The 12,779-nt window shown below is 39.1% G+C and overlaps 1 protein-coding gene across 1 annotated transcript; it reads right to left on the bottom strand.

Annotated features, from left to right (window-relative positions):
• Positions 1-355: 355 nt before the first annotated feature.
• On the bottom strand, positions 356-10,770 carry YIPF6 (Yip1 domain family member 6). The gene is made up of 7 exons (XM_080910766.1): positions 10,523-10,770; positions 8,828-8,956; positions 8,533-8,611; positions 7,909-7,951; positions 6,084-6,212; positions 5,357-5,514; positions 356-4,111 (listed from the first exon to the last, which is right to left on the bottom strand). The coding sequence occupies exons 1-7, from the start codon at positions 10,577-10,579 to the stop codon at positions 3,996-3,998; spliced, it is 711 nt and encodes a 236-aa protein (XP_080766892.1). The 5' UTR covers positions 10,580-10,770; the 3' UTR covers positions 356-3,995.
• Between the last annotated feature and the right edge of the window lie 2,009 nt (positions 10,771-12,779).

The following is a 12,779-nucleotide window of genomic DNA, read 5'->3' as shown; positions in this document are numbered from 1 at the left end:
ACAGTAACGTCTACGTTCATACATTCTTAGATTCCAATTACTATTTGATGTCCCAGTTGTTCTTATGGGCTCAGCACTGCATTTGATTACAAAAATGTTGACTAGAGGAGATCATGTATTAAGGATCAATACAGAGCTTGGCATACCATATTTGCTCAATAAACTTGATTTTCCTTTTAGACTTGTTCCACACAATTCTGTGTACTTGATATCTACCTCCTTCTATGAATATAGTGCAAATATTACTGTCTTCAGTACAAAAGCAGACACAAATTTACCCCTTTCTAGTGTATTTATTGGCACATATAACATCCACAAACCACTTTACAGGTTTCTTTGCACAGGTTTATTGCTCATAGGAAAGATCAGGATTAAAGTAGAGTACCAAAGAAGACCAGAAATGAACAAGCTTTATTAAGGCAAAAATCTTTATTCTCACTACACCTATCCAAATAGAAAGGCATTCGGTTCTTGAATGACTTTAACCTTAAATCTTAGAAATAGACCCAGTACCCAATGTGGTATATGTGAAATGGAAAATTTTTAAGTAGTAGTTTGATTCTTCAAGCTTAAAGAAAAATAGATTATGTGTGTGTGAAAAGAGGAAAAAGGGGGTCCAAGGAAGAGTACAAGCAGCAAACCTATGTCTTTCTAAGCGTGCCTGCTTTGTGTGCTCAGATGCCAGAGTTCATTACTCTGACAAAAAAAAAAAAAAAAAAAAAAAAAAAAGACCTATCTACATCCAGTCAGTTCTAGGGTGCAAAGGTTAGTAAGAGAGGACATACCCTGGGAAGGAACATGTTCATTCTGTGTGCCTAACAGTGCAAACTGCATTTCATCTAACGTGTTCTTACCATCAGTTCACTTGCATGCATCAATACATGACCTTGGGCAATTACAATTCTGTGCCTAAATCTTCTACTGTAAGGATGAATTTTCACAGTAAAGTGTATTTTAACAAAGTTATTATAAAAATTCTTTTAAAATTAGAATAGTAAATAGGTATACAGTAAATGCTCAATAACTGTTAGGTATTAATAATCATAAATTATTCTCCCTATCAGTTTTATATTTGTAACAAAAGCATACAGAATCTAGAGAAGGATCTCTAACCTATATCCGGATCCATCAACATTCATACAGTTACTTCTATCCAACCATCACAGACACTGACAGTCTAGTTAAGGATCACTTCAGTGCTCAAACCATACTAGCACGACTTGATGGTACCCAAAAATATCAACCAACACATTTTCATTTTCATCTCCAGGAATAAGCAGGCAGCTCAAATACAGTAAGTCAACAGATTATATTATATCTCCAAGTATATAGGCTCATTAGCCTTCTAATCACATTTTTGAGGGTACTATTTATAAAAGACAGTCAACAGTGAAATGCTTATCAGTCTCATGCTATGCAACTTTGCCCAACAAAAGATCCCACAATGAAAAGATCAAATTCAACTTACATAACTTTGAAGCCAAAACCAGACACACACATACACAAAATCCCTTAATGATAATTTTTTTAAAAAAACATATAGAACATTCAAATACATTGTCATCATTAGAGTTTTTGTAATCTGAATCCCAATTAAATCAAAAAACTATTCCTATTGCTAGGACATGTAAAACAGTGTCATGGTCTCAGACGTAGAAGCAGCGCGTGATCATCCAACTTGGCTAGGATACTCAAAAGCTTGAAAATGACCAGAAGCATGAAACTTTACCATCTGAGAACAGGAGTTCCTGCCTGGATGTTTCTGCCCTTCCGGTTCTCATTTCTACAATCAACCATGCGCCTCTGCAGCAAACCAGGAAAAGCAATATTACAACTTCCAGAGTTAGGACATCACTTGTGATGGAAAAAAAAGATTGCTTGCATGTATTAAAAATATTTATATTCATTGATCATTTAATTCCAGAAAAATGTAATTAGGCCTCTAGTTTATCCATCCTTTTTTGGCAATGGCAAGGATTTAACCTAAAGTACTGTGCATGCCTGGCAAATGCTCCATCACTACAGCCTCAGTCCTACATCCCATTTTAAGCCATATAAAAACCATGCATTAAATCACTCAAGAGCAACAGATTAACACACACAAGATCAAGCTGCCTTCTATCCAATGTGTTTAACCCTACAAAACCCTTACAGTTTGTGGCCTTAGGAATTTCATAGTAAGTGTTCCACCTGAGTAAAATTCAGTAAAGACTAAATTTGAGAAGCATGGTTACTTTATTTTATAATTACTTGGGCAGATTACAAAAGAACTTAGGAAAGATATTTGAATGGGAAGTTTTATATATTCAGATACTAGAAAGAAATGATATGACACATTTCAAATATTAGGGTTAGTTTTAAGGTTTTCAAGATTGATATACCAGATTTATCCTCACAGGGTTTATAATTTAAGATAAATTACAATGAATTCAAATATATACCCACAAACCATTAGTCAAGGTTGGGACAGAAAGGATAACTCAGTAATGCTTTGTAACTCATCCCATAAACCCATTTGGCCTAGTGTTGCTCATTTGGTTAGTCTGAGAATGAGAAAAAGTATGTTTTTAGAATCATATATTTATATGACAGTAGTCTTTAAATACAAAATCAATAAATATTTAATTTCTATGATAAAACATATGGAATAAGAAATTTCTATCTTTACAAGTAAACTGCATATTTACAATGAATGTTTTCTGACTCCTAATCTTCCTCTATTAGACTTGGTGAATGTGAAACATACAGAGGGTATAAGTTCTTGCTCTCTTACAGGAGTCCTGTTTAGCTGAAAATCAGCCTGCCTTAGATGTTTTGTTCCCTGAAAAGCCTTCACTCTTGTGCATAATATCTTTGAGTACAGGTAGACGGACATGTGCAAAATGTACATATCTAAAGGGAAGGTAATTACCTTTACAAATAAAGACAAAAAAACCACACACTCACAAAATTCCCTAGCCCCTCAACTCCTAAAAAAAAATCCCTCCATAGATAATGAAAAAAACAAACCTACTGAGCCCACTATGGAAAGACAGCAGCTGTAAACTCAACTAACCCTTCACCACCCATGTAAGCATCCTTCCATTATCCCGCCTTCAGAACATTAGATCTCTATGTCCATTTGGCTAAATGCATGCTTCTGATGTAGCCTTCCTGTCTAATCTGAGGCTGGGTTGTACAAAATAGTTTTTTTAGATATGTAATATCTAAGCTGTACCTTAAAGGAAGGTGCCCATATAACGATATGCATTACAAACCAAAAGCCTAAATTTCTGAAACCTTCTACTACATAAAACAGCTCAAACACGAAACCATCAAGAACTTCAAAGGGAAGTTGCATGTTTGACTGCTATCATCCTATGAAAGAATGGTAGCCGAGGTACTGTTACACATGACAGAAAGGTAACTATACAAAAATATTTTAAAAGCTGATTCTTTCGATGTCATTTGCTTAGAAACAAATGAAAAACCAAGTATAGCAGTGCCTCTGATCAAAATTAGTTAACACATTTTCTCTTCCCACATCTATATACCTCGTTCCTAACCTCTTGTCATTGCCTTCTCCAGTTTGGGGGAGAAAAAAAATAAATGGATACAGACTTATTTATGAAAAGAGGCATATTCTAATAGTCATAAGGCAATGTGTTTAAGAGCTGCACCTGAACAAACATTCTCCAAGCTGAAGATGGTCACCAACTCTTTGTAATTTGTAGAGTGGATCCACTTGCTTGAGTGACTGGTTGTCACACAAATAGCTTCATCATGCCTCAAGGAGGCATGTTACTATGTATGGTATGTTCTAAGTATTTGAAAATAATAACATTAAGTGGAAAAGGACAGCCTTGCCAATATCACTTTCTTATATAAATGACAACAGTGGTATGTGGCTCCCTTTTAATACCCCAACAATTGAACAAGAGTGGGGGAGTTGTTTTGGTAACCATTATCTTTCAGGAGAGCCTTCAGTTCATTGGTATTGAATGTGTGTATCTGATTTATGGAGTGAATGTGAGTATCATCCAACTGATAACAAAGTAGAATAAGAAGACGGGATACACTGCCAGGGCTTTCCGGTTTGGAGGCTGGCTGTCAGCAAGGAATGCTGTCGATGCTAAAGAAAACAAAAAGAAAAATTTAGTATAGTCATCTTATCAGTACTAATATTTACTAAACTCCAATGTGACTGGCATAATCTAGATCATAGAAGTACACTCAAAGTTCAGTTTTATTTGTGGCTCCTCAGAGAATAATACAAGTTCAGTTATAGGGCAGGGACATGTGGCTCAGTGGTAGAGCACTTGCTTAGCATGGACAAGGTCCTAGGTTACATCTGTAACAATACACATAAGCAGAGTTCACTTATCTGTGCTCTTACACTAGCCCAGGACAGCTTCTTTCATATATTAAAGCTTCAAAAGGTTTTGGATATTTTGGATACAAATCCTTCTTAAGCAGGTTTCTTAACCTATTCTAGAAAGACACTGAGTTATGCTTAGCAGGTTTAAATATGAGTAAGGTTACTTGCTCCTATGCTAAAAATCTCATACAGCTTCCTGCATTGTTAGGAGTTAATCAGGAAGAGGGGTCTGTTTGATACTGGTGATATTGGCATTCCTTTTTCAAACAGGTCTTGATGCTTGATCCACTGGCCTTCAACATACGATATAGTTGAAGTTGACTTTGAACTCATAATACTCCTGTTGCTACCTTTCCACTGGAACTTTTGGGACTATAGGCCTGCAACCTATCAGCTATCATTCTATCCATCCAATAAAAGCCTACTCATCTTCGTACTCATTAAGAATATCTCTATATGCTGGACAAAGTAGTATAGGCCTGTAATCCCAACAAGCTGGGAGGCAAAGGCAGGAGGATCATGGGTTCAAGGCCAATCTGAGTGACACAGAGATTCTATCTCAAAAATGTGACTATATAAATCTTTTTGTTTTGTTCTGTGGTACAGAGGCTTGGGATCAGGATCCATAAATGCTAAGTAAGCACTGTACCATGTACCATGGACTACTATATTCCCAGCCTTGTTAAAAAATTTTCATTCTGAGACAGGGTTAAGTGTCCAGGTTGGCCTTGAACTTGCAATCTTCTTGCCTCAAATCTCCAAAGTAGGTGGGATTATAAGTGTACAACACCATACCTGGTGACTCTGCACATCTTCTAAGTTCAGATACAGCCAGCTCACAAAACATGGATAGCATCACCTTTAATACTTACTTAGAGCAGAAGATTTTATAGATACTACTTTGATTTGACAGCAAAATTTCATTGTTCACAATCAGCTCTTTATCTTTAACCCATGGTTTTGTTTTATCTTGGTTGTATTTTATATTCTGTTACTCACCTACCACGGACCAAGTGAACATCACCAACACCACAAAAAGCCGAATCATGAAGTTTATTGGTCCCTGCCCTGCCAAAAGCAGCAGGCGGCAGATCAGCATTGCGATGTTCAAAGGAAGTACACAGTATCCTAATACACAGAGACTCTGGAAAAAAGAACTACAAACACACATCCGAAGATCATAAGCGTCGTTGAGAGTATTAAGACATGGCTCATTGCACAGATGTCTTACAGACATTCTATGCACTACTGCCTCCTTCCTATCTGTCTGTCCGTCCGTCCGTCCGTCCGTCCGTCCATCCATCCATCCATCCATTCCTTTCCCCGAGTCTCCTGGATCGTATATTTTCATTTTCTCTATACTCTTCCTGTTCCCATCTTAGGCCACTCTTACAACTTTATTTAAAAAAAAGGGATACATATACAGATTTTTAAAAGGCATTTTGGCATAACACTATATGAATATTTTTTGTCAGTACTTAGAATATCAAATAATTTACTCTTCTTAGAATAATTTTGCCTACAAAATTTAAAGAGAAAATCTGAAGCTTATCAGCGAACTTCAAAAGTTATTTCAACTGAGTTTTACAGAAACATTTTTTAATTTGGTCCTTAAGTCAATTTTTCCTTAAAAAAAAAACAAAAACAAAGAACAAAATAGCACTGTCTTTCTGAAACCTACCGTGTGCTACCTAGCAAACAGGAAAAAGGTACATATGATACCCACATGTTTCCACCAAGAAGTTTGGAATTTAGTGTGATGGTAACTGCTCCAAACCAGATGATAACGAATACTTCTGCAAACTCTGGGCCTCCTCCATCGTTCTCCACATCTAGAGAACTTTTCTGTAACATCCTAAGAAAACAGCACGGAAACTATATAACCTTTTATACTAATCAACAAAGGCATGCATTCTCACCAGATTGCTGTAGTATATCTCATTTGAACATCGGTACTTAATCTGCACTGCAATGTGTACTTTGAATAAGGAAAACACTAACAGGATCTGGCAATGCTTCCTTATTTAAAAATCCAAACACCCAAGGACTATAAGGAGTATTGTACTTTGACCTTTCTGGAATGTTTAACTGGCTTACTAACAGCTGCTCTGTCCAAGCGTAAGTTATTGAACTTAAAGGCCAAAAATAGCTCCCAAGCATTTTTTTTTTGTTGTTCATAAAACAGGTAAAATAGCTTTAAATTTACTTGGACAGTATTTTAGGATGGAATGCTACTCAAGACTAAGCATTTCTGAAGATGGTTTTGATGGTTTGTAAAAATCCAACACTGGGAGGATGAGCCAGAAAATTCTTGAGTTAAAGAAAAGAATGTACTTGTGTGCTGAGGATTAGCTCAGTGGTAGTGTCTACCTAGCATGTATGTGGCCCTAGGTTACATTCCCAAGCAAAACAAAAAGGGATCTGTATTTACGTGAAAAGTGAGTTTTTCACACCTGACCTCCATCCCAACAATAGCATCAGGTATAGCCGGCAGGGCAATAGGGCTTTCCAGTTCTCACATCAGTATTCTGGGGGCCTAGGTTACTTTTCTAGCTGTTAGCAAATCTGGATGATGGTCTGCTTGCTTGTTTTTTAAACAAGGTCTACTTGTGTGGTCTAGGCTCGGCCTCTAACCTGTCATCTTCTTACCTCAGCTTCTTGAGTGTCAGGGTTAGAGGCATCATGCTCGATGGTTGAAATAAGTCTTTAAAAATCAGCATACACACACACACAATTTCTAAAGGATTTTGCTTTGAAACTGAGTAAATACTGAACTGTCACTTGAATATTCTGCATCTAAAAATTTAATAGATGTAAATGTTTTGAATTCTGAAGTTAGAATATTTAGACTTGGTATGTTTTTCCTGAAAATGAGAAAGTCCATAACCTCATATTACATGGGACAAAGAGGTTATATATTAAGTCTTATTTTGGTTATGCTGCCTTCGAGTATGTGGACGAGTTTGCATTCTATGGCTGTGTGTATTCTATTCCAAATCCTGAGCATCGGCTGTAAAGAATGTGCTGGCACTGTGTTGTCTGCAATCCCTAGCACTTGATGCTAGTTCTATCACTAGACATGTCACCTGAGTTCATTTTAGGACTCCAGTTGTCTCTGCAAATAAGTGCAGTCAAACTACATAAGCTCTAAGGTTAATCTTTTAAAACTTATCAACATATATTTTTCAGAGCTCAAACATCTATCCTTTCAAGGCACAGAGCCAGTTTCCTTGATATGATTATTAAAGTATTTACAATAAAGTGATACTATGTTATGATATAAATGAGTATATGATAAATTTAAATTTTAAGTTACAGTGTGGTGATGCATGCTTGAAACACTAGAACTCAGGAGTCAGATCTAGAAAAGCACATATCTGAGGACAGCCTGGGTTACACAGAAAGTTCCAGGACAGTGTGGGCTACATAGTACAGCTCTTATATTTTTTTTTCCTTAAATAAATAAATAGGTCCTAAAGAACTAGTCAATTTTTTTCCTTAATTCTGGAACTCCATTAAAAAAGCTCAAATGAGGAAGTGTAAATACTTACAATGCAAGTGTCACACAAAGTATCAATGGGCCCCACAAATCCCCTACAATGAAAGGAAAGACGGGATGCTAAGAAACCATTATGCCATATTTTCTATCTTTATCCTAATTACCTACCTTCCACTCAGAATCCTAGCAGCAAGTTTTATCTAAGCCTTCCCAACCTTTCTGTTTCCCTCCCTGACTTTATATATCCTTTAAGGTTATTTTCATGTGTCATAAATTACCCTGCCTTCATTTCCTAATCCCCATTCCAGCACATTAAGAGCTATGGACAATGTGTTCCCCACATGGATATAATATTCAAGTAAGATATTCTGCCTGTGTACTTCAGGGCCTAGAGAAAAATCTCAATCACCTCAAATTCCTAACTATAGCCAAATCACATTACCAAATTTAGCTGTAATCATTTTCTAAGTTCATATTTATTGGTGAACTTAATATAATGAACCAGGTCTTTCAACTTTGGAAATTCTGTTCTAAATTTCTGCCAAAAATTTATTTATATAACTGTTTATTCCTGTAAAACAGCATCAGCTTTCTTATTTTTGCCTTTTCTTTATAAATCAGAAACAGTAAAGTATCAATGGTTCGAAACAAAACCTCCAAAATTTCATATACTCACAATCTCTTAACAGGGCATTACTTTTCCTTGGATACAAAACGTGCATGAATTTCCTTCCTACAGCTTTTAGGTCTCGCATCTGAAAGACAAAAATAACTCCATGTACTGTGATGATCAAACATACCAGGAAGTACCCTATTGGCCAAGAAGACTAACAACTCACTCATAGGGAGAATCTTAAATTTCAGTAGAAGGAATATATTAAAAATCAAAGAATCAAACAAAAATATTTCAAAGTATTAGTTCCTATTTACTCCCATAACACTGAAGCAGTCTTTCAACTAGTCTAACTTACGATAGTCCGGCGAATGGATTCATTTAGTGTGGAGCTGTCACATTCTTGGGCATGAGTTCTTGTGGGGATAGTAATCTCTCCTTCTATGGGAATGTCCTGTGAAATTGACACATCGGACAACCCTGCAAACTGAGAAAAAATGGGAAAAGAAAATTAAGCTTGTCTCAGAAACATCACCATTTTCTAGAGTTGGGTCTGAATATTTAGGGTTTTGCATAGTAGCTAAAAGTTAGCTCAACAGACATTAGGCAATACAGCTAATTCTCAAACACTCCTTTTAATTAAAGGTGGTAGAATGTTATGAAAAAAATGACAGCAAATGCTAGACACTTGCCTTCAAATATTTAGTTTCTTTCCAGCATGAGTTCCAGGTTATCTTGGTTAACATAGTAAGCCCCTGTCTATACATACATACAAACATGCATACATACGTATATACATCATAGAAGAGAGAACAGTCTGGAGGAAAGAGAAACTAAAAAACAGCTAAGTTACCTGTAACTATGTCCCAGTAGGCACAGTGTTTGCATTAGGCTGTATACTTTTCACTGTTCTGTGATAAGCTTCAACATTTTCCGAAAGACTAAACTTGGGTTTTGGGAGATTTTACTCGGGGTCACAACTGATCCACAAGATGACCCAAATTACCTTGTCCCTTCAGTGCTGGGTATTGGACCTACAGGTGTTACATATGCAAAGCAATCACTTTACCACTGAGCTACATCCCCAGACTCAATTTCCCTCCTTTACAGTTTCCTTCCTGGTGCCTAAAAGATTGCCTGGAACACTCTAGACGCTCGATAAGTGTTTTTGCTGGAGAGATGAACAAACAGAGCTACTGAGCAGCCGAGTTGGGACTTGAATCAAGTTCCCTTGCCTCTCAGTTCAATTCTCTACGGCTACACTGCCAATTTAAAACAAAAGAAATGGAATCATTTACTGAGCAAACACTATAAAAGCAAATACTGTTTGGGAGGAAGAACTTCAAGGCACAACAATGACTTCCTTATACTCCTCCACTCATGACTGTATTAGGCACTTCATATAAGTTTTGTCATTTTACCTTCCTGAAAACTCTTAAAGGCAGGCATCTTCATTCAGTTTAAGAGACAAAAACACCCTTCAATGAAATAAAGTGCTCGAACTCACACAAGCTTCAGTGTGAATAGATTCTAGTTCACATGGGTTTAACGGAAAAGCCTGTATTCTTAAACAGCGCTGCAGTGGCTCTCAGTAACATATATGACATGAAGGGGATATGACATGAAGCACCTGGAAACAACAATTTGCCTGCTAGAGTCACTGAACAAGTAAAGATTCAGGTTATAACCAATAAAACGACAACGTCCCGTGGGAAACAGTTCCATTACTTCTGTAGTACTTCACAATGACTGGTGACAAGTCTTGATAAAATGACAGACGATACTTCAGAAATCACTCGAAGCTCGGCATTTAACACAATGTCAAAGAATCCCTAGAGTGTGGAACGGCAGCAGAGATTCACCAAAAGATATAGGACACCGAAAGGAGGGGAAAGGCAGTTAACTGAAAGAACAGGTGTAGTGGTAACTGGTTGTAGAAGCAAGGGTCTGCAGGGCCAAGAAGCTCCAGCTCTCTGGCCTCGATGCGTTCCCGACTTCCTTACCGGAGCTCGTCCTTCCCCTCAGTCGCTTCTGTCACAGTACTCTAACTCACCAGGGGCTTAGATGACGCTGCCTCCTGTTCTCCCGAAGAGTCCTCCGCTTCCGCCATCTTGAAAAACCTCCGTCTGTTCCCCTCCCATGCGTCTTTGCGAAACCTGAGACGTGGAGACCTCGGCTGCTCAGCGTGCTGTCGCGTGGAGACGGCGTCACCACAGGCGCCTGAGGCTGGCTGCTGCAGTGCGCGGCCGGCTCCTGTGGTCCGGTAGCCTCTGAGCTCGAGGGCGAGCTCCTCTTTGCTCACTTTAGATTCCCCGAAATGCCCAGTCTCAGGTTCCAGCCACTTAGCTGAGCTCCGCGGTGCACAGCCGAACCCAATCGAGCCCAAAGGCTCCAGCCGAACTTAGCCGAGCCCAGGGGCATTCAGCCAAGCCCGGCGGTTGACAGCCGAACCTAGCCGAAGCCAGCGGTGCACAGCCAAGCACAATCGAGCCCAGAGGCTCCCAGCCGAACATAGTAGATCCCAGAGGCGCACAGCCGAACCTAGTCAAACACAGCCGAGCCCAGAGGCGCACAGCTGAACCTAGTCTGCGCACAGCCGAGCCTAGCTGAATGCAGTCTAGCCCAGCTGCGCACAGCCAAACCCAATCGAGCCCAGAGGCTCCAGCCGAATGTAGCCGAGCCCAGTAGCATTCAGCCAAACCTGGTGGTGCACAGCCGAACTTAGCCGAAACCAACGATGCACAGCCAAGCACAATCGAGCCCAGAGGCTCCCAGCCCAACGTAGCAGAGCCCAGAGATGCATAGCCGAACCTAGCCGAACACAGCCGAGCCCAGAGGCGCACAGCCGAAGCTAGTCAGCGCACAGCTAAGCGCTGCCAAGCCCAGTGGTGCTGGATCGATCCCAGCTGAAAGTGTGCTATCCCACCACCAGCGCCGCTGCGGAGCAAAGCGGCGCCCAGTGGATCCCAGAGAAAGAAACACAACTGAACCACGACGCGCCCTACTAGGACCAGCTGAAAGCAGCTGAGAATAGCAGCGCTCGACAGGGCCTGTTTTTTTTTTTTTTTTTTTTTTTTTTTTTTTTTTTTAAAGCCCATTTTAGGTATTTAACCAAGAGAAGTAGAAAATGAGTAAAATGCACTGCTTTATATATCGGGGTAGGTAATTCAGAAAGGAACCCAAGTAATAGATGAAGGAGAAAATACGTGGAATATGGAAAGCCAGACTTCCTAGAATGAACTTTGGGGAATAGCTGTTATTTATTTTACTTAAATACTAGTACATGAAGGAGCTGAAGGGGTTTGCAACCCCATAGGAGAAACAACAATATCATCCAACTAGACCCTCCCCAGAGCTCCCAGAGACTAAATCATCAATCAAAGAGTACACTTGGAGGGACCCATGGCTCCAGCTGCATATATTAGCAGAGGATGACCTTGTTGGACATCAGTGGGAGGAGAGGCCCTTGGTCCTGGGAAGGCTCGATGCCCCAGTGTAGGGGAGTGCCAGGGCAGTGAGGTGGGAGCAGATGTGTCTGTGTGTGTGTGTGGGGGGGGACACCCTCATAGAAGCAGGGGAAGGGAGGATGGAATAGGGGGTTTCCAGGAAAGGAGATAACAACATTTGAAATGTAAATAAATAAAATATTCAATTAAAAAAGAAGCAACTGACCTGTAGAAAAAGCATAGAATATTTTTCCACAAAAAATAAATATTAATACAATAATTCTCTTTCAAACCAAGTAAATTTTCAGTGCTTAAATACTCGTAGAAGTGATAACAGAATTTAGGCTTTGCCATGGTTGTGTACTTGGTGTAATCCCAAAGGCAGGAAGACTGTTGTTACTTTGAAGCCTGTGTATTCTACATACAAAATTTCAGGCTAGTCACAGCTACTTGGCAAGACCTTGTCTTAAATCTTTTATACTAGTTGATATGAACTCATTTTAATTACAAAAGACTATGATATGCAAGGCAAGACAGCTCAAGGCATCTAGGAATTACATCACTAAGAGGTGGCAGGGAGATCAGGATCATCCTGGGGTACACAGAGAGACTTGTCTTACAAACCAATTATAACAGCAAAATGTCTTATACAACTGCTTCATAGACAGCCTTAGCCCCCCCATCCTAATCCTTCCTCCTGTTACCCCTCCACCCTGTCTCCCACACTTATCCAAGACCATAAAATATATAACTATAAAATTTACTGGAAAACTTTAAGAAAATATTTTCTTAGAAAATAATAGTCGTAAGTCAGAAGCCAAACTTATCCGACCACTCAAGTTTCTTCCTACTTCCATTGATAAC

Source organism: Micromys minutus (genome assembly GCF_963924665.1).
Source record: "Micromys minutus genome assembly, chromosome: X".
Lineage (NCBI taxonomy): Eukaryota > Metazoa > Chordata > Mammalia > Rodentia > Muridae > Micromys > Micromys minutus.
This window is presented reverse-complemented; position numbering and strand designations above follow the sequence as displayed.

What these genes read in the sequence shown, in the direction of transcription:
- YIPF6 (XM_080910766.1), bottom strand. Translation starts at nt 10,579, where the DNA reads ATGGCGGAAGCGGAGGACTCTTCGGGAGAACAGGAGGCAGCGTCATCT. An exon ending in CTTTGTGTGACACTTGCATT is followed by an intron (nt 6,213 to 7,908) that starts GTAAGTATTTAC and finishes CTGTTTTCTTAG; the next exon opens with GATGTTACAGAAAAGTTCTC. An exon ending in GTTCACTTGGTCCGTGGTAG is followed by an intron (nt 4,112 to 5,356) that starts GTGAGTAACAGA and finishes TGTTTTCTTTAG; the next exon opens with CATCGACAGCATTCCTTGCT.